Source organism: Octopus bimaculoides, chromosome 16 (assembly GCF_046866305.1).
Source record: "Octopus bimaculoides isolate indiv1 chromosome 16, ASM4686630v1, whole genome shotgun sequence".
NCBI lineage: Eukaryota > Metazoa > Mollusca > Cephalopoda > Octopoda > Octopodidae > Octopus > Octopus bimaculoides.
The window spans coordinates 30,400,121-30,424,080 of record NC_142943.1 but is presented as its reverse complement, the minus strand read 5'-3'; the positions used below and the strand labels follow the sequence as shown (position 1 = coordinate 30,424,080).

General features: G+C 32.6%; 1 protein-coding gene across 48 annotated transcripts in view; it reads right to left on the bottom strand.

Moving 5' to 3' along the window:
• LOC106872650 (uncharacterized) overlaps positions 1-23,960 on the bottom strand; it is a 117,372-nt gene that overhangs the window by 72,993 nt on the left and 20,419 nt on the right. For 13 of the 48 annotated variants that reach the window (XM_089364366.1, XM_089364369.1, XM_089364344.1 and 10 more), the window contains exons 2-4: positions 22,384-22,438; positions 17,654-17,717; positions 1,581-1,606 (exon numbers count right to left, since the gene is read on the bottom strand). Coding sequence is in view for 8 of the 48 variants with exons in the window: in XM_089364337.1 (XP_089220463.1) it covers positions 1,581-1,583 (3 nt within the window). In the remaining 40 variants the exon portion in view is untranslated. Of the gene's footprint in view, positions 1-1,580; positions 1,607-17,508; positions 17,548-17,653; positions 17,744-22,383; positions 22,439-23,960 lie in introns of all 48 variants that reach the window. The other 35 variants (XM_089364370.1, XM_089364343.1, XM_089364359.1 and 32 more) reach the window with 7 other exon arrangements.

Here is a 23,960-nt window from a genome sequence, read left to right as displayed (position 1 = left end):
GAAATAAAAATTGTATTATATTTCAGTTAAGGAAGGGAATATGATTATGAAATAATTATAACACTCAATATATCAATTTTATTTCATCCTAAAAGTAATTGAAAGAGAAAATGAAGTTACTTTTTTCGGTAAGTAGAATAAATACTTTCTATAGAATTCCAATTCAACTTCAACAAAGTTACAAACATGTTTAAATAAATTATTACAAGGTGAACTAATAAAATAACAGTAAGCTATCACTACTTTTCTATTTAACGCAATAATGAAAGCAACTGACAGGATAAAGAGTACAAACACTATTTTTACTATGCTACAACTTGGAACACTTTTCCTATCAAAATATTCTTGAATGTGTTAACACACTGTTGTGACATCAAAGAGACAAAATTTAGTTTTTTGATAGACAAATAGGTGTGTGTGTGTGTGTGTGTGTGTATGTGTGTGTGCATGATTTTGATATTTTCCCTGTTACCAGAAGTCAAACCCATTTTGATTACTGGAAACAGAAGACTTGAGTAACTTTCTGTGAAAATTATCAACTTCGAAAATAAAAATGTATTAACTCTACTTGACATATTGAGTACTCTTATCTTCCATTTAAATTCAAACACACTTGTATTCACTGTATGTGTGCATGTGAGGATGGATGGATGGATATATATATATATATATATATATATATATATGAAAGAGAGTAGGAAGTCATCTGATAGTTCTAATTATATACTTTATTTACTTACCAGTTAGTTTACATGTATTTAATATTTAAACAAAGTACCTCTCCCAAAAATGTTCTACCAACTATCCTTTTTAGTCAATAAAAAATAACAGAATTGCAATTATTGGTTCATTCATACATTATTTTCTATCATAATACTTTAACATTATTTGTTCAAGCATTACCAAAGATTTAAAGGAGAGAGAGAGAGGGGGGGAAGGGGGGAGAGAGAGGGGAGAGAGAGAGGGGGGGAGAGAGAGAGAGAGAGAGAGAGAGAGAGAGAGAGACTTCACTTTGTAAAACCAAGAGAAAAATGTGTCAATACAATAGTTTGATTGTTAGAATGAAAGCTAACATCCTAGCAGCTGGCAAGTGAAGCAGGGATAATGAACAAATATTGTAGTGAAAAATATTATTCTAACCATTACTCAGACACAGCAATCAATTACATAATTATTCTGATAATGACAAATGAATATTTCTTAATTTCTTGTAAATAAATTTCAAAGACATGAAAGCATAGTCAAAACAGAAAATATCAGTTAACATTTGTTTGATTCTAAGAATGCTTAGTTAGGGAGTATCCAAAGCATTTAAAAGATTACACACACAATATCAAGCCAGCATTACCCATGCTAATTGCAGATAAAATTATGTCTACATAAAACTGCCTGCAAATGGTGTTGAATGCTTACATATCAATGATTTTTTTTTAAAAACCATTTATGAAAACCTATAAGATTTTTCATAAATGATTATTTTTTACCAACTCATTCAACACCATAAGAGCAGTATTGAATTTCGTTCAATGTCAATTACATAATGTGTAACCCACTGCAGTGTCTGTCAAATATATACTTACCATTTTTAGTCAACTCTTAACATTTGCTGAAAAAGGGGTAACATTCGCTAGAGACATGTGCAATTTTCTTACAATAGATGAAAAATAATGTATAGCCTAATTTTAGAGTCGAAAGCAATAAATCCAAGAGGTGGGTACAAGAACACCATTAGAAGAATAAAAGTTTTAACTATAGAAAGTTTTGATGATTGGAAAGATTTACAGGAAATAAAATGTGTACACAAATATTATGTGGAAGTTTGTGTTACTGGGTTTAATATCAAATCTACACCTTCAAATTTCAATACAATATTTTAAAGTTATTTTCCATTTATGTTTAAAATACTAATCAATTTACTACTTCTTAAGCATTGTTATTTACAGTTGAGGATAAAAATATTTAATATCAACTTTTCTGATCAAACAATAATTGCCATTTACTTTTAATGAACATCCAAAAGCTATTTTAATGAGAATTGATTCTAAAAAAGTAGAAATCAATATATATATATATATATATGTATATATTGTAACGCAATCGTTTAGGGACACATATACTCAAGTATTTTTAAGTGTAAAGAGAGACAACAGTTTACAACATACTGAAACTATAATTTTAAAATATTTAGGTGTTTAAGAAAAAAAATGTAAGATCTCCTAACTATCATATGTAATTATCTTGATATAAAAAAAATCCAAAATGACTACCTTTGGAGCTAAATATATTCTCTTTGATAACTGTGCAAGTGATAGTATAAGCTTTTAACATTATAACATTAGTATTGTGTCATGCAATTCAAGTAAATCTAACAAATTTGTAGCCAGACCAAATAACAGTATTTTAACTATAATAATAGATTTACAACCATGCAAGGTTTTTTTTTATGACAACAAAACAATGAATATTAGCACATGGAATTTGACTAAATTCAAGCAAGCTCCATAAAAATGAAAAAAAATTACCAAGATCACTTCAAATTCATATGAAACATAAAAAATAATACTATTTAGAAATTAACAAAAATGACTTAAAACTTCAAATATATTTTCTTCAAATTGAAGAATTGAAAAAGCAGTCTTGGTAATTTTATAGAAGGGATAAGAACAAATCACCTTGCAAAAACATAACACTGATTAGTTTAAAAGCACATTTTATCAAATACTGATCTGAATAGAGAATATCCTGTTTTAAACTTGTAACTATAAAAAGTAAAAAATCTTTTTCTCATATTTCATATTTTTTTTAATTAGCATAGAATTACTTTTATAGATGTGTACCATAAATTCATCACCTTATAGCCAGTAAGTAGTCCAGCAACTTAATGAGACTGACGAATAAAACTATTTGTCAGGCAATTCTTTTGATTATCTTTAGAACCTTGTTAATACTAAAACTAGAGAGATACAACAATTATAACCCATGCTAGGTGCCTTTCCAAATATCTGCTAGAGAGGCATGATGATAGCTTATTTTTATGGAAAGGAATATTGTTAAGTAATGACATTCATGCAGTTCCCAAGGGCATTAGTAATAATATGCTACTGATATCCCACATAATTAACAAAATAAAAGGTTTAAAAAAAAAAAAGAGCTAAAAATAAGAACTTTCTGTATGTAAATCTCGAAACTAACAATATATATGTATGTATGTATGTGTGTGTGTGCATGATGTATGTAAAAAAAAAAATGAACTACTGAGTTTTTATGATTATCAGAGCATATAAGAAAAAAGTCAAAATATTTACTTTGAGATAATTCATTTTGTATTGATTGTATTTTACTAAATTAATTAGAAATTTTCAAATCAATGAACAAAACAACAAAAGATCTAAGTCAGTTGCAATTTAAGGTTGAATTCTATTTCTATTGTGTATTTACAAGTGCTAGACATTTGCTGTGAAGTTTTCAAATAATTAACCCTTGATTAATTAGTAAAATTCACAAATAAGATATGTATAGAAAAGTATTTCTCACAGAAAAACTTTACAACAATTTATTTCCACACTCCACCACCATCCCTAATTTTTTGTAGTGTGTAGTTTTACTAAACGTTACAGTTTGCAAAAGCCTGTTTCTCAGTCCAACTAAATGTTATCATATGCATTAAAAAGGTGTGCACATAGACATACATACACTTAAAGAGAAAACATACTCACACACCATTTAGTCTGGAGAAATGATAAAATAAAAGCCTTTTTTGGATAACAGCATAGGCAATAAAAAAAATTTACTCTTTAAATTAGTACCATTGCCTTAGTTAAAAAAACAAGTTTTGTGTAAACATTCTGTATAGAAAGTTGAAAATTTCATATAAATTCCCCCAACCATTTAGTATTATTATTACTACTACTACTACTACTACTACTACTACTACTCCCAATGAAACTAATCTAAAATAAAGTCTAGTTAAATGCCTGAACATTACTTCTAAAACAGAATATTCTTCACGGAAAGCTAAGTTTATAGGAGGAAGCTATACAGGATTAGGTATTCACCACCCTTCAGAAATATTCTATTGTCTTTGAAACTACTTCCCTTCCGTTGACCATAACTGTTTTCAAATATGTTCATTGCAAGCCATGAAGTTGGAATAATAACCTAATTTTTACTCTCTACTTTCAATAAATATTCATACCCAATATTTCATACTCTAAACTTTACTTCTAAAACTAAAAACAAATCACCAATCTGCTTACATTTTCAATTATTTGCTTTCATTTTCGTATTTCAATGCACTTTGTTATATATGTGTTGTTATGTATGTGTTTGTGTGTAATATTACCAATGTGTAATGTGAAGAGAAATAGTATTTTCAGTCTAAATCTCAAGAAACAGAATTTGTGAAGAGAGAAATGAGAAGATGAATAGATGTCAATCAAATTCTCAAAGTAGAAATAACATCTTAAACAATTAAGTAGTACATTAGAGTCAGGGGACTGCTTGGAAAGCCTGTGCAACTAAAATATCTCCTTTGAAAGACAATTCTTATGCAGTTAAAATGCTACACTGCTAAACACGTGGTCTTGTGATCAAACTTCATTACAACCATTTAGCTTCTTGAGAAAAAAACATTTATCTGCTTCAGTTTGTTTGACTGATTAAAGGCTGTACTGTGTTATTAAACGACAAACATGCTATCCATCTGTAAAAACATCTGCTCAAATATAAACTACACAAGGTTTCCATGCCATGAAAATTTAAAACAGCAGAGAAAATAAACACATTTAATAAGCTATGAACAGACAATACTATGTATATGTAATGCACAAACAATGCATTGTACATTATTGTAAATACTAAAGAAAAGTTTTGCAACAAATAAGAGTCAACTCATTCAGAGTTCATTATCAGAATCCTAAAAAATAGTAATATGTTTACTCAGGTACTAAATGTAAGGAGTTAATACCACTACTCACTAAATCATCTTACATGAAGATAATAAATCCCTTGGAGAACCCATACATGTAACTAGTTGTCTCTATTGATGGTTTTCATCACTTGAGACCAATTTGTTAGTCATCAAAGAAAAAGGAATCTTCAGAAAGATGACTTTAAAAAATTATTTTTAATGTATTAATTCCTGCTAACATGTTTAACAGGAACATATTTTCCTATAGGTTCCAAAATTATATTAGCCACATCCTTAATGTAAGAATATTACTTGGAAACTGTGTTTGTGATGGGGGCTTGTTATTTTCTCAGCATGGAGCACAACTTGAAGATCAAAGGAGATGTGGAGCCCTAGAGTTGTACTGAAGATACTAATACAATTAGTAACTAATAACACAAGCTGAAATGAAATTTTTTTATAATACTTCTTCCCAGTTTTATGCAGGAGTTATAAAGGTAGAAAAATATATTTGAGTCGCTCTTTCTGCACTGATTTTTTAATGTAGGGTTGAATTTAAAAATCAGTTAAACTGTCACTAACATCAAACACAAACAAGAAAATGTTTAAAGTATAAGTGTTAATACTGCAGCTGATGAAGACAATCATCATTATTCAGCTCAAAAATGTCTTGCCTCCATGCCAACAGGGATTGGACTTGTCTCCTGCTCAACAATGCATCATTGGTTTACCTCTAAGTACTGGCATAATTTTTTCCTTTGATCTTCCTGCATAGGTTTTTTTCATTAACACAAACACCACTGTAATGACAACTGAATGCATCAAATATCAAGTCATCTCCTCCATATTTCGGCTCGTGACTTTAATGCTCAGTCATTCTCTCATTCATTCATGCAGGTTATAACATCATATAATGTCCAACAAATCATGCACACCTCATTTTACTTTTCAGCCTACACAAATTCTGTGCATGCAATGCTTGTCCCAGTACCATGCAATACTATAAGCATGTCTGTATAAAGTATGCCTCATACAGTCTGCCTTTTACATTAAGAAAGAGACCTTTCACTGCCAAGCCAACAGAGGAGACACCAGAATAATATCCAACATTCATTATGCTATCTACAAAAACTGACAAAGCTATTGATGCAATTAAACTAAAATTACCATCAATACCATGACATAGGGGTTGTTATTTAGGCCTCAATCAACCTTGATATACTAAACTTTTGACCAATGGCACTTCAGCTATCACCACTTTATCTTTTCAGACATTTTTCATTCAAAATATATCCAACTAATGCCTTGTGGGCAAAACTTTTTGGGTGGGAGGTGACACCACCCTTCCTGCATGTACATAAAAACCTCTGCACTGGCAGGCCGTGTCAGGACCCCGCTGCCATGTCCAGAGCTCTGACATCCAGTGCACGTTTGTCTAATTTTCGTTTTTATGTAAGATGACCAAAAGCAATGAGCAAAGACCAGAAACCCATGTCCCATCACCAGTGACAATGGTCTTCATGAAGTCTGGGTCATGGTTTGCACAGTCAACAATGTCCCGAGTGATTCCCATTCGGAGTTGCTTCTGCTGTTCTACCAGCATGGGATGAATTTTGCTGACACTCTCTGCATGCACAAATCTGCCATTAAAATGGAATGCACTGCTCCTGTTGTTCTTCCCAGTTAGTAAGCAGTTTCCTGGATTGTTACAAGATGGCCTTGCATGATTATTCACCAAACCTTTATTGGCTCCTTGTTTCAGCTTGTGGGTGGCCTGCCTGAGCATAACTTACAGTAATGTTTGAAGCAGTTATACCACTCTTTGATCTGAATTTTGTGCATAGCATCATTGTCAAAGGCCTACTGAATCTTCTGGATGGTTTGAGCTTGAGTATCAAGCTTTTGGTAAAACTTGAGGCAATGTTTCTTCTCGATGTGTTTGGTGACAATGAAAATCTGATTAGCACACACTGCATATCTGCACTCCGGGTGCAACAGCCAGGAACTGGCATGACCCACTGGTGCGAAATCTTTCAGGGTGGCATGGATACTTTTTGAACCCACCTCACACATACAAAACTACATTATCAAAATGTCCAGGTATTTTAAGATAATAGAATGTTACAAATAAAAGGTGGAGACTTCGCCGCTACTTTTAGCAGGCCAAGTGATCACATACAGGCTGCCTTGGCAACTGGCTTGGTTATCCATTGCTGGTAAGAATCTGATAAATCTGTTTGACTACATCTGACACTCCAATCACAATCTACAGATGAAGTAAGGCTTAATTGTAAAAATCAGTGAAGCTACAACTGTCACTTAACATACAGATGCATTCCTAACAAAATAATTAAATGTAATTAGCAATTAAGTGAGTGAGTGAAAAATGACATAAAAGTAATTTTATCTTGCATATTCAGACGTTTGTATAAAAAGAAAAACAAGAAACAAATCATAATAGGTTCATTATAGTTTCTGCAGAAGTAGGGGAAGCTGTAGATTAAAACTTTATCAATATTCTTTTAAATTGATTTAAATTTGAATATCTCCAAAATTAAATTGAAGATGACAGACTGGAATAATAAAAGCAATTAGATATTAAATTGCAAGACTTTTTGTACTTATATGAAAAATATGCTAAAAGTAAAAAAAAAAGTCTTTCAAAGCAATCTTCAATGAAGATAAATTTCTATTTAATGATGCTAAATTTGACAATGTAAAATGTTTATTGTGAGTATAAAGCATTATTATTAAGATAATCATATTATAGTTAATTTGCTTGATTCAGTGGTTTTAAGATGCTACAAGGCTATACATCTGTAGTCAGTGGCTACAACTGAAATAATTTTGGTGCTTTCAAGAGTTGGGGAGGGAAATAATTATTAACTAATTTGAATTTTATTTAATTCTGAAATAGTAACTTAAAACCATATGTCTATTTTGAATAGGTTTACTAAATTAGCCTTAGTTTCATATTACATTTTGAATAGCATGTTTATGCATATCTTAGAACTTGTAAAATGTCTCAACATACTTATTTCAGTATAACAGACACCACCTTCCTCCAATACTACAACTATATACCTAAGGTACAAAGTGTTATGGAAAGTTAATCTGTGAAGTCACACACACACACACACACATATGTAAGTCATATTTTGCTGATATAATGTTCTAGTAAAGAATCTTCATTTTCTCATACACACATAGGTAGTAAATCTACACACTTGTTTAAGATTGGAACTATAGTTAACATCTTTAAGAAATACAAAAACCTTTTTTTTATTTTTTTATTTGTCACCATCCATTGTTGGTTTAATCAAGATAAACTATTTTCCTCAGGAAGCAATAGAACAATGTAACACACCCACAGTTTTATTCAAAATCCTTTTTATTCTGTTGTTTAATAACTACATCTTCATAAATACTCTTCCAGCCCAAACCACCCATCTAACAGTACATATTGGCTTATGTTGACTTATGTTTTCCCTAAAGCAACTATTTTTTCCATGCATATGAGTCATACACTACACTGTTCACATGATGACTAGTAATGCATCAGTGTTCCCAAATGTTCTTTTACCTCTGCAGCCAGACAATTGTATTACAGAGCTATGGATAGTTAATTATGAAGAGTCTGGATTACCTTGGTGCCTGTACGATGAAGCAGTTATGCACATGCCTTAGACAAAACATTTTTTAGTGCCTCAGCTAATCTACTTAGCAAAAGAAAATTGAAAGTTTTCACACAACAAAAGTGGTGATAATATGTTAAAACAAGGAATAAATCACACCATAAAACCAAAACTTTCTTTGCTGAATATTATCTATAAATACCTTTAATTAGATCAGATTTCAGAATGATGACAAGGTTACCTTTAAAAGCTTATTGACAGGAGAAAGTTACAATTTTGTTCAATTGAAAAGTTTGTAATCACAAAAAAAAAAAAAACGTATTTTAGCCCTATTTTTAACACATCATTACCTAGAAAATGCTATACACACACTTCAGACTTAATTTTCTTTCTGATTGAACTAAGAGTGAATGGGATGTGATATTCCTGGTGGACACCATGTCACCAATCTGCTTTCGAATTTACAGATCCAACACCATTCCCAAACTAGTTCACCATACCCACCTTTCTTCGTCATATTGCACAGGCCCTCCTCCCTCCCACTCCCCAGCTCTATCTTCCCATTAAATACCAGACAATATTGACAACATAATAATTATACTAACCTCACCACACACAACAAGCCCTTCCTTTCTCAAAAACAAACAAACAATGAAAAGACTTTCAAAGTAATGAAGCTGTGCCATTGAAAACCCACGGACTCCAGCTGCAATGGCTGTGAAGCAACCATTACAAAAAGAGACGTTCGTTGAAAGAAAAGCAAGCCAATGATCTCTCTCTCTCTCTCTCCCCCATTTTACCAGTTACTTACAACCACATATATAACTACAAACACACACATCCCATTATACGACACAGACAGTTCAGTCACTGCAGGCTAGCTTTAAAAAGCTGCTGTCTTTGCTACCAGATTTTCTAATAAACTCCGATCCTAACATCACACACATAACAAACACATAATTTGCTCTACATTCCAGCTTCTTTAGTTGCCAAATTCAAAACACAAAATGCCCTTAAGAAATTACTTTTATCTATCTATCTTTGCAAGCAGACCCATTCACATATAACAGTGGGAGGTAAACCAATCCTTCAAACTAACATCTAATACATTTTACCTTCAATATTCATAAATATGAGAGAGTATGTGTGAGGGAGAGAAAGAGAGAGGGGGGGTATCACAGAACATTCTTTAAAGAATTTTCAACCTTTCTGCTTCTTTTGCTAATTCTTACCAATAATCTATTGAAGACCTCTCCATTTATCTCAACGTATGAAACCATGTGTCATTTTCAAACTGAACCCCTGTGTATAATAACTGCAAAATTTTTTTTTTCCTCCAAATTACCCCCTCAAAATCTTTGCTAGCTCTTACTTGTTTCAGTCACTCGTTGGTGGCCATTCTACAGCACACCTGGAAAGGTTTAGTTGAGCAAATTGACCCCAGTATATTGTTTTGAAGTCAGGTACTTATTCCATTAGTCTCTTTTGGCAAATCACTACCACAATGTTAAGAGTGAGTGGGGGGGGGGCATAAACACACATAATTCTTTTTTTTTTTTTTGTTTTTGTTGTATTTTTCTCCAAAGGTATGAAACCAATGTAAACATTTTAATTTTAAAGAGCAATTATGAACCAGCTGAAGATTAGCAGTAAGTAGCCATTTACATTGTTGTCAAGCTATAAAACAGAATGATTTGTTTATAGGATAATATTACTTATGAAGAAGAAGACTTAAAAACCTATTGCAAGATCTAATATTAAATAGACAATATTAGAATTAAAAAGGAAAAATCAATAAAAAAACACGTTTGCAGCAAGATAGCCTAGAACAATTTAGAACAAGTATTTACTGTCCTATAAAGTTTGGCATTTACCCAAATGTTTCATTAATATAATTTCTTTTCAACAAAGCTAGCTTGCAAAAAAACCTTTTAACACATGCAATACATTAAACGATTTTTTTCTTCTTCTTTTAAGAATAATTAAAAAAGTTTTTATGCATCATTTAAATAAAAAAGGGGGGGGGGTGAGTTAACTGTGTTTATTCAAAACCTGAGCAGATACAGATTGAGAAATAATTATCTAATAATTACAAATATTAACGATGACACAAATTTAATTTAATATCACTGATATTATTGAGCTATTTATTTGATTGTTCTTGTAGTTTACCTTCATCAAACAGAACTATGATCAAAGGAATTCAAGCAATGACTAGTCTGCCATTGTGTATCTCAGACAATATAGTCTAATGGCAAGGAGTGATTTGATAAAAATTTTGCTGTTACTTCTGGGAGTTTGAAGAACCATGCATTCACCCCCTCATTGATTCGTGTCTGTACACTGTAGGTTGAAAAACCAGTTAGCAACCCTATACAGACCTTTCAATAATATTTAGTGGTGATACAGTGCCAGTAGTACAATCTTCATAGTCCTGGAGTGTGATATATTGTCATTACAATAGTTAAATGAAAGATATACAGCAGTACATGAAAAAGCAAGTAGCAACACAAAATACTTGAAACCAGAGAGATGATTTGCCAGTGGTAGAAGCAGGGAGAAAGTAATACAAAACATCAATAAAAGCAAATTCTCTGTAAAGTCCTGGCAGGCCTGTGTAGATAATAGATCAAAACAATCTGCACTTGAAAAGAAGTGGAGCTTTCAGTTTTCACATCAGGATATCTTTTATCTTCTACTTGTTTTAGTCATTGGACTACAACCATGCTGGGGCACCACCTTGAAAAATTTAGTCAAACAATTTGACCCCAGTACTTTCTTTTTTAAAGAAGTCTGGTATTTATTCTATCAGTCTTTTGCCAAACTGCTAAGTTATGGGACAAAAATCAACCCCTATTGTCATGTGGTGGGATAGCACACATGCACATGATGGGCTTCAGTTTCCATCTACCAAATTCACTCACAAGGCATTGATCAACCTGTAGTTATAGAAGACACTTGCCCAAGGTACTGCCCAGATGGGACAGGACTTAAAAATCACATATGCAAAGCAAGCATCTTAATCACACAGTCATGTCAGAAATAAATTTGGAAACAGAAGCTCAAACAGCTCAGAAATACATACAGTAAACAATAGATTTCCATAAATCCATCCCCATACAAATTTTAATTACATTATTTAAAATTTTCTAGACAATCTAATCTTTTATAGTTTCTGTTTAACACTTTGCTTCAAGTGGCTCTCAACATCCTGCATGATACACATTCACACATCAGTATTTCTGTCTGTTAGTCCCACACCACATAGAATCACATGAATCAATCCAACCTCGTTTATATTCCTTGTACAGAAAAGTATAAACTCTATATATAATTCGTTTACACTCTGCAATACTCATTTACAGCAAGCCATGTATTGCTGAATTTTTGAAAATTATTATTATTATTATTTGTAGAAACTTCTTTGAAAAATGGCTATTAATCTCCTTTGAACAACTTATTTGATTATTTAAGCTGTGAATTAATGGCTGATGAAGTTTGAAGATGACAGGACACAAATTTTTTTTTTTTTTTGCAAGTTTTCTATTGAATTTTGATCAGTACACTCACCTAAACTAATTTGTATGCAAAACAAAGGTACCTAAATGCATTGATGAAATTTGTGCATACCTGGGAGTGGGAGTAATAGCTAACCTGTAAATTTTATAATGAATAACTTGTTGCAAAAAGCTGGGAAAATCTATTTTTTTTCTTTCTTGATATTTGTATGTCTATGTCTATTACTAATTCAATTAAAGTTATTGCTAACATCATTTTCCCAGCATCTTTTTTCTGAATGTATCTATTTTTCAGTTAAGTAATTCATTAACAACCACACATGCATGATCTTATTTTTAGCACTTATGAGTAATTATATTTTTTTAAAAAAATCTTTTCTGCAGTAATCTAAACACACTCCCTATTTAAGAATTTTCTGCTCAATTATTACATGACTGAGCTTTTTACTTAAAAATTTTCAACAGGATGTTAGAAATTAATCCCTAATATTAAATACCTTATTCTCCCCCCTCCCTGCCCTGTATATATATATTTTTTCTTATGATTAGAACCTTTCTTTCTAAGATACCATTACAATATTTTAAACTACACATGTATCTTACAGGAACAGATGTATAATGGTGTTAGATGAAAATGTAACCCAGTGCTTCTTGATGAGAAGTACTGCCTTCCCCTATCCACCACCAACATTAGGTTAGGTGGGGGGGGGGGGCAGTGGAAAATGTTATGTAGATATTGAAGAGAGACGGCTGGTAATGGGTGACAGAAGTATTTGCACGTTTTTGTTTTTAGCCTTTGTCTCCAATTTAAATATTAACTTTAAAACTAATTTCAAACGAAATATGTTAAACTGTTTATTAGCTAACGATAACAACATCAACAGTAATAATAGACTTTGAAATGTGACTAAGTAAATAAACAAAACCTATGCTTATAGTATTTGCTTATAGCATCAAACTGGAGACTGGAACTAAATTACTCTGGCTTGCTCATATTATGTACATGAGTAAAAGGAGTGGGAAGAGATTTACAATACTGTTAGTAAAAATAAAAGGGAATTTAGCTCAAAAAAAGTTTGAGAAGCACTGATGTAGCCCATGTCAAATAGTGGCACCAATAGGATTAGTTGTTAAGTCAAAATATTTATTTATTCTATTTGATATTACAGTTGGTTAACAGGCTCAATGCATTTCCAACAGCAAGTGCAATGAAGGGGTTTCTGTAACCCAATGCAGAAAAAATATCAATAAGGGACTTAGTTAAAAAAAAAAAAGCACAAGTTTTCCTTTTTTCTTGCTGATGATTTCACATCACTTGCCAATATATATCAACAAAAGATATACAAATATGCGCGTGTATTTGTATACATGTGGTTTTTCCATACATCATCCTGCAATGATGTTTCCTGGAGTCACCGGTGTTTTGGATCTTTCAACAATCAATCACCCCCATCTGGGTCACCCAACCAGGGTTAATCAAGTATCAGCTTGTATACAGTTAGCATTACTTTCCAGAACTCATGTCTCTTGATCCATAGTTATTTTGAGTCAACCTCTGCTGTCTCCATAAACAACTTGATTATGTTCCGTCCAGTATATGCCCAGTATACCGTAGGATATGCAGAGAGACTCACCTAAGCCTCTTATCCCACCTCAATGGGTCAAACCTTGCTCGCCATCCATTGTTTCCGCACAACTGGCTCAGCATATACCATTCTATTGTTGTATTTACCTTCTCAATAAGGTCCTCCCAGGGAATAGAGTCTAACAGAACCACCCGCATGTATACTTTCAAGATCAGTCCCATTTTTAGCCTTAATGTTCAGCTAACACAAACACACAACAGGTTTCTACAGAGTATTCATCTTTGAAATTCCACTTACAAAGCATTGGTCAACTCAAAGCTATTGTAGGTGACACCTGCCCGTGGTGCCATGTGATGAGATTGAACATGCAAAGTTTATAACAACACCTGTGATCATACAACTAACTCTCCAGACTGTCTCTCCCATGACAAAGCAAGTACCACTGAAAGACATAAATAAATAAATAAAAACTATTAGCAGAAAACACTAAATTCCACATAATCAGAAACTTGGTGTTGGACATCATAGCTATGGCTGCATCAGGAGTGACATCATTTAATGTTCACAACTGAAGGAACATACATAAAATTATACTAACATTGAAATTCCTGTAGCTTTGTCCTAATTTACAACTATATTTTTCCAACCCAAAAGAGAAATAGAAGAAAATATCACATTTTCAGCTGCTAATAAGAATAAGAAACTAAATGATACTACTGTCTGTAGTACAAAGTTTTAAGGAGATATATATATATATAATTCTTTATCCACAGCCATGAGAGTGGATTCACATTACAACATACTATACTCAAACTTCTTAATTTAAGCTCTTTATTCCGAGTGATCTGACCATGTTCCTGTGAACAGGTCACCCCAGGAATAGTACATATCTATCCATCAATATATATCTATAGACACATGCGTGCACACACACACACACACATATACATACATACATAAATACATACATTTTCAAATATGTAGAAAGTATGAAATGGAAATACTCATTAAATAAATTAAAAAAAAAAAAAACCCAAACAAATGCTTTATCAATTCACTGGCACAATCCAGAAGTAAACTACTAAAATTACCATTATTGATAGTGACTACATTTAGAATGTTATCAAATGGATAAGATTTCAAACTATTCACTCGATATATTTTTCCAAAATGCAGAAATGGGATTAGCTCAATTTGTTTTTGTTTTTTGTTTTTTTTTAATGTATGAAACATTAATAGTGATAGACAATAAAAAATAAGTAGAAGCTAAAAATGCATATAACTGTGCTGTAAATAAATTTAGCTACTTTAAACAGGATGAATTTTTTTCTATTTTTTTTTATACATAAGCAATAAATATTAATTAGAATATTACTTGTAAGTAGAGGTGTGTGTGTGTGTGTGTGTGTAAATTATATATATATAACACAACTCCTTGAAAAGATATGCCATAAATGACACTAAAAAAGTTTGAGAATGAAAAAAAAAATACGATATGAAAATAGTATTGTGAACTGTTGAAAATAACAGAACTGAAGAATTGACAAAAGTTTAATGAGCTTATAGAGAGGCATTATCATGCACTGTTTTCTGCTTAGTGCCAAAGCTACTGGCCATTTAGGTTAGAAACAAGAAAACGAAAATAGCAAGAAAACGAAAATGTTATATATAATATGCATTTGTATGTATATATATGCATGTTTGCACATACATACAAACCTATGCATATAATTACGCTTTCATTTTGTGTGTTTTAGTTTGTAATTATATTATCTATACTATTAACATTCTTTTCTGAGTAATTACTTTTAAAATAAGAAAATTTCCTCTTTTTACTGAAATTCTATTAAAATAACATTGATAGCATGGAATTAGAGGATTGATTTAATTAAAGAAAATATTAAATAAAAAAGAAACTGTTTCAGCTCTTTAGCTAAATGTTAATTACATGATTTCAAAATTTGTAGGAAAAAAAAAAAAAAAAATCAAAGATTTTGTAATCCATTTTTAATTACAAATTAAAGAAAGCAGTGCAAAACTACCAGGAATGATTTTATTCTTCAATAAATAATTAAACAGGATCACAGAAAATATAACACTAGAAAGAAATTGCTATATATTTTCATACAGATAGGCCATCTTAATTGGTTAATTATTTTATACACAAATTTACTATCCTTGAAAAAAATTCAGGTGTCAAATTCAAAATATCAAAACATATATATATATATATATATATATATATATACACACACACAAATGATGCCAGTACCTCCTGACTGGCTCCTGTGCCGGTGGCATGTAAAAAGCACTGTCCGAATGTGATCAATGCCAGGACTGCCTGACTGGCCCCTGTGCTGGTGGTACGTAAAAAGCACCATCCAGACGTGGCTGATGCCAGTACCCACCAACTGGCACCCGTGCTGGTGGCACGTAAAAAGCACTATCTGAATATGATTGATGTGAGGACTGCTCGACTAGCTCCTGTGCCAGTGGCATGTAAAAAGCACCGACTACATTCTCGGAGTGGTTTGTGTTAGGAAGGGCATCCAGCTATAGAAACACTGCCAGATCAGATTGGAGCCTGGTGCAGCAACTGGCTCTCCAGACCTCAATCAAACTGTCCAACCCATGCCAGCATGGAAAATGGACGTTAAACAATGATATATATGGTGGCTGAGTTTCTTTTGTGTGATGGGCCTCACGGAGGCAATAACTGAGACCTCTGGCATTATGTTGGGCATGGAAAGAAGACCCATCAAGCTGAGCAAAATCGCAGTCATTGCACATACCGGTGTCATGCAAATCGGCACCCGTGCTGGTAATACGTAAACACACCCCGGTGTCATGCAAATGGCACCCGTGCCAGTGGCACGTAAGAACACCCATTACACTCTCAGAGCAGTTGGTGTTAGGAAGGGCATCCAGCCATAGAAAACCATGCCAAATCAGACTGAAGCCTGGTGCAGCCTTTCAGCATGCCAGCCCAGTCAAACCATCCAACCCAATGCCAACATGGACAATAGACGTTAGTATCACTAAACATGTATAGATGTTCACCTCACAATCATAAGGCCTCAGTTTCAATTCCACTATAGGGCATCTTGAGCAAGTGTATTTCCAATAGTTTTAAGTGACCAATACCTTTTCAGTTAAATCAAGTTGATGGAAACTGAGTAGAAGTCCATTGGATCTATGGTACCTATAATTCAAAAGTCCAGATGATCCTACCTGAGAATGACATTAAGAGTTACGTGTGTTTGTGGAATGCTCAGCCACTTACATGCTAACTCTGTGAACCTAGTAGTTTAGTTGATGGAACAACTAAAACAGCCATTGTCACAAATTTTGAGCTATTATACATAAGAGCTAAGGCTGTCTATAGGAAATACATATTTTATGTAAAATCACAAAGTATTCTCAACCTTAACGGTTTTAATTACATTATGTTGAAGATTATTATACAAATTCTTAATAAACATCATTTGCTGCTGCTACTGCTAATAATAATAATAATAATAATAATAATAATAATAATAATAATCTTTTAGTTTGAATAATAAATACAAATATGAAATAAAATTCAAATTTAATTAGGAAAATACACTTTAGAGAAAAAATGTGAACATTATGTAATATTGAAAAATAAAAACTAATATAACTGAAATGATTAATAAACTAGAATTGTTGCAGAATTATGAAGTTCTATCCTAATTGAATTAAACTAAATAAATCAATTTGAAAATGAAATATATATACGTATATGATTTTAAATTGTTTGAAAGAAACCAGAAAGATGATTGACTTTGTTGAACAATAGCTTTGACACAGAGCAGTAAATGCAAACTAAACAAGCAAACCTTTTTTCTGTATAAAGGGAAAACAATTAAGATGAAATGCTGTAAAAACAAAAAGAGAACTCAATTTAAAATACAACAACACACATACAAGTTCACACAAATTGAAATTCAAACTAAGAGTGGATGAAAGCTAGAGAGTAAGTACCTTGTGTCACTTTCTGCGACATGATTCGGCACCACTTAAACCAGCACTGCTATACAACTTGACACTGCAAAGTAGAAAAAAAGAAAACAACTAAAAGAAATGGTAGTAAACAATTGGTAACTAACAATGCAATAGATAACTAAAATATAAAAAGAAAGAAAGCAAGAGAAAAGGACATTGCTACTTTTACTGAAGAAAACAGAGCCCAATGAAGATGATATAGAAATTCTATGTGTTGTCATAGGAACAACACACAAGGAAATTTGAAAAATAACCTTTCCATTAAGTTAAAATGTTAGAACAGAAATAGTTTGTTTTTAATAGGAGGAAGCAGTTTATTGCTTTATCCTCATCTTCAGGTCAATACTTCACCCTGTACACACCCCACCTTCATGTATTTCATTTACATAATCTGTAAATGTACCGGATGAAATTATTCCTCCTTTCTGCTTGTGTGCACATTTATATGGACACACTGACACTGAGGCATGTAAATACAAATATGCATATATACCTATGTATAATTTATACCTATATAAACACATGCATGCACATTATAGTTTGGCCACTGTTGGCTAGTGTCCCATAGTTGTGGGTTGACTAATACCTTGTGAATGAAATAAGTGGATGAAAACTGGAAGAAGCCTGTGACATGTGTGTGTATGGAGGAAGAGGTATCATTATCATTTATTGTCTACTTCTCCATGTCTGCATGGATCAGATGGAATTAGTGAAGGCAGATTTTCTACAGCCAGATACCCTTCCTAATGCTAGCCCTCATCTGTTTCCAAGATAATATTTCCCATAGCCAGGAATGTTTCTCAAGAAACAAAAGTAAAAACTTGGAAACAAACAACACTAGTATGACAAGTGATGCTCATTTACATCCAACATATGACATCAAGACCTTCTGGTAAAAGACTAAAAGGCTTAGTTGCAATTTTGTGGGTGAGAGAACTTGTGGATTATGTGATGCATGGTTTGGGTGATGGTTTTCAAACCATGCAGTGGTAAGTAAAAGTCATCCAGTTGGTAAGGGTGGGTAACTTTTTAAACCCTACAGGCCATATTCTCTGACCTGCTACAACACAGTTATGAGTGAACCACAAAGAGTTGTGAGGTTTGACTGTGTTGGGAATGTGAAGTGACATGCCACGGGGATGCTTTTAGTCTGATAAGTCAGAGTTTAAACACATGTGCAGCAAAAGTGTTCTCATCTACTAGAGTTCAGGAGGTAGAGAGATGGGGCTTATATAGAATGTGGATGTGTGGTAAGTTGTTGCAATAGGGCAGTAGTTGGACAACTCAGTGATGGTTTAGTAAAGGTTTGAGGGTAAAAAAAGATCAAAGATGTTTGGAGTCAATGACGTACATAGAAGACAAGGCATTGTGAAAGGTTACAATTCTGCACTGACAGCCTACATGTAGGATGAGTGTGAAAGCAAAGAATAATGGAAATCATAAAAGACAATTACTTCAGACAAAGGTGAAGTGAAACACATATCCTTGATGCAGGAAGAGACATGGTTAAAGAGTTGTTGGTAGTTGAAGGAGTTCAGAAAGAGGGAGAGGAAACATGTATTTAGAAAGACGGAAGAAAATAAACTGTGGCAGATTAAATTGGAAGCATTTATTCTTGATATCCAAGACTGAGCAATGGGAAAGTGGTCTATACACAGACATCTTTCAGAGCATACAGTGTAGAAGGGATGGCAGAGATGGAGTGTAAACAAGGGAAAGTAGATCTAAGATGTGTAATTTATGTGTAAAAACCTAAAGTGTTGTGGGGAAATGTCTTATACTTACCTATTTCTTATATATATATATATATATATATATATATATATATAATCATCAACATTATTTTAATATTCACTTTCCCATGCTTACATTTATTGAAGCAGGTTTTCTACAGCCAGATGCTCTTCTTGTTGCCAACCCTCACCTATTTCCAAGCAGGGTAATACTTCCCCATAACCAAACATGCTTTTGCATAATATGAGATGAGAATGACACTAATTACAACTATCACACAATATTAAGACAAGGCAATGCAAACATACACCTATTCTCTCTCACATATGCAATACGTGCAATGGGTTTCTTTCAGTTTCTGTTCAACTAATCCACTCACAAAGCTTTGGTTAGCCTGGGGCTATACTCCAAAGACAAGTTATGCAGTGGGACTGAATCTGAAACCATGTGGTTTGGAAGCAAACTTAACCACACAGCCATGCCTATACACACACACACTGTTGATTCAACTAATACAGTAGAAACATAGCTTGTCCCTATGCTAAGGATTACCACTATTGAGTGGAAGAAACGGAAAACATCTTGTTAGAAACTATTTCAATTAGAAACACTGAGATAAAAGGAGAGAAGCAGTCATATTTACCAAATCAGTTTCAGTTGAGGAACATTTATTGATTAGATTTTCTATAATTTCCCCAGAAAGTGTTTGTGCATGTAGAGTACAAAGACAGTGTACAAAGATAGAGTACAAAGACAGTACTGCTCCCACAATCCAATGAGTTTACATCTTTCTTTTTCTCTCTTGCTCCCTCTCTCACACAAACATACACACACATTTGCTTTTTTCATATTAGCACAAGCAATTTTTGAACAGAACAATTGCTTTCATAGCAGGCTATCCTCAACAAAGAAGAGAGAGTGAAGCAAGTAGTTATATACATTGCACAAGACAATAAAGACAAACAGAATAGCTACAGAAATGTCTGAAGTCATAGCCAGGATGTCAACAGTCCAATATGTTCATCACACACTCATTAAAGATAAAAGAAAAAAAACAGAATATATATAGATCTACAGGGAAAATATCTTAAACTGAGTAAAATACTTATTCTTCCTAATTTGCTAATTACATCACCTCTCACAAAACACATTTACCAGTTTCAATTTTTTTCTCAGTCTAATGAGGATGGTCAGACCTCTTAAATGCTGATGTTCAACTTTTAGCTGTTGAAAGTTAATGACAAATAGGGAAAGCAGGAGCAACACAAGAGGGAGTTCCAGACAAATGCATTTCAGGAGTGTAAGGATTAGGAAAAGTGCTTTTTAGTAAACCACAATAGAGAAGGATTAGATAAGGGTGGTAAATATTAGTCCATAGCAGTGGGAGCTTTTATAGTTGTGCAAAGAGAGGGTAGGACTGATACAATGAGATTGCTTTTCATCTGAGAAGGGAAAGGAACAATGTTCTACAAATGTAGCAGCTGTTGACCAGTTTCTTTCCACCACACGAACATCCTCCAGTTTGGGATATTACAAAAAAAAAAAGTTTAATTGTATTGACAAAATTTGTCTATTGCTTCAATATAGTGATATATAAATTGTACTTTGAATACTGAGGTCCAGATATCTTGTGCCATTTTAACTTTGGCCCAGTAAAAAAAAAACAAAGGAAAGGGTGAATGTCATGTAGAATGTCAATCAGTTTTCAGCAGCTAGAATATAGTATACTCTGTCATTATCATTGCCACCATAGTTAAAATTTTATACAATCAGAAAACTGAAGACAAATGGTGGGATAAATAAATTAACACAATATTTATAAATATAGCAATAGGCTGCCTGGAGACTTTTTAGTCCTTTCACATAGAACTTCTCTAGTGCTAGAGAATACATCTAATTTAAGCTGCAATGGTTATGATTTTCTCCATTGTTTGTATCGAGTGATGAAAGACTGCTTGAAAGTGTAATGGAACATATCTATCCAATGCATGCCAGTATAGAAAAATGGATTGATAATCACTATTGATTAGAGAAGGAATGTAACAGATTAGGCGTCATCTTGTAAAGTGCGATGAAAAATAGCTAAAACAGGAATGTGAATCCCTGAATAGAGGCAGATTTGTTACATTTTAAAGTTTGTTAAGATAGTTAATTCTACCTGCTTTTTTGTGTAACAGAACCTTTTGCGATAAACATTTAAAAGGTGGAGGGTATGACTCATTGTAACATTTTGAAAAGTAACATACTTAGCACTAAAAGAAAATATTGTTCGCTGAAAGCCTATGCCACTCCTATTGCACAAATGAATGGCAAAAGTTTTTTTTTTTTTAATTTTTTTTAAGAGCAATCTAGATGAAGAAAAGAATTATTGTGCTCGCAATTTTACCCTATACTCACTCATGTGAATCCTGAAAAATAGATCTAAAAACTTGTGGCTGAAACAAACAGAGAAATACACACAACATGCTTGTGTGCAACCATATTCACTGAAAAGCCACCTGCTCCAGTGACAAATTCTCCCACTATGATAAGTTTTTTGTTTCTGACCTACTGAAAAGCTATTGTATTAGTTTCTATTTTTATAAATCATTTGATTCTATTCCAACAAAGTATACAACACCTTGCCAAGCCAAATTATCTCTACCCATAGAGTCTTCAGTAAACATGTACGTTCCATTATGAAAACTAATTCTCCTTAGAATTCCTTTTCCAGTTCATGCAATCCTACTCAATGATTCAGATTATCAACTGAACTCATCCCATCTAATCTTGCGGAATGAAAGGCAAGAAACAACTAAGCAGATGTTCTATGGAAACACCATCCTCCAACACACACACACATACATCTTTAATGAGCTATTAATTTCATTCTATAATTTTATATCAGTCATCCCTTCTTCAGTTTTCTTTCTAAAACTTTTGTCTAAAAAATTTGTAACAAATTATAAAAATTTTTACATAACTAAAATACTCACCTTCAAGTCACTTTAGATGATAGCTTGTCTTCTACATCTTACTTTCATAATTTACCTGTAAAATAAAAGAAATTTGAGTTTAGCAGAGGGAAGTAGTCATTCATGTTCTCAAACATAGCTTCAAATAATTTTCATTTTGTCATTAAAATGAAAATTAGCCTTTTTTAATAGGTTTTATTTTTACTCTTTTATTTGTTTCAGTCATTTGACTGTGGCCATACTGGAGCATTGCCTTTAGTCAAACAAACTGACCCCAGAGCTTATTCTTTGTAAGCCTAGTACTTATTCTATCAGTCTTTTTTGCCAAACCGCTAAGTTACGAGGATGTAGAAGAAAATAATATTGCAAAATTCTTGTTTCTTTTGGGTACCCCCTTGTATAATTTAGTTTTGGCTAAATGTTTATAGACAAGTTTTTTATAACATGATATTGTTAAGTCCATCATGTATCACTGCTGCCGTTCCATAGTTCTGCAATCACTGGTTTAAATTTTAAACCTATTTTGGTTAACTTTTCAACTTCCAGATCAGCAAAATGTTTATATTCATCCACCAAACAATTCATTGACTATATATACTACACAAAATGTAGACATTCTCCAGTTCCCTATTGATAACTTCCAATACTTGTTAAAATAAGCTAGATTCATAGCTCTATTCTACAACCCAAGCTCAAAAATAGAATACATATACAGTTCCATTTCCACAAAGCTTCTTCAAAATGTCTAAGTTTCTACATGTTTCCAAAGTATATTCCAATAGTTTACATTTGGCCTATCTGTTTTCAAATTTAGTGTTCATGACAATGGACATCATTTAATTCAACTTTTCTAAATTACTGTTGCTTATTTTATAAGATCTGAAGGAACAGAAAGCAAAATTAATCACAACAGGATTTTGACTATGACAATTTGAAATAGTGCAAGCCATTCTTCCAATGTTATCACTGTAACTAACTTTACATAGTATTAAGATTCCTATCAAATTTAAACATGACCAGTCTGAAGTTTATTTCACTGTCCAAGACATTTACCACAAACAATAGGCTATTCCTTCTTATTAGATGAGCAATTCACCTAAATTAATTAGCCAATAAACAAATTCCCACTTAACAAAAAAAAAAAACCCCCACAGTGGTTGAGAAGATTAAATTATCTTTAAATGAGCTATGTTTTAAATTTCCAAGTAGCTAACTATATCTTTCATAATGTCTACTTTCTTCACTCCATCAGTAAATTCTCCAACTTACCCAATTTCCAGATATATTCTTGAGAAATAGAAATACAAGGTCAATAATATATTGCAAATCTCAAGGAGATATATGATCATTTAGAAAAAAATTTTTTTTTTTGATTTTTTTGTTTTGCCAAACTGGCAACCTACAAAATTAATTCACCTTATCACTTCCATGTTGCAGAAAGCACAAGAATTTCTTCTGGCAGCCATTGCTTCTCTTAATATTACAACATTCCAAATTATGCTGTCTACTATTTCTTTTTCTTGTATAAAAACAGATTTTTGGAAGAATTGTCTGATATGTTAGACTATATACATATATATATAAAAATTCAACAACCA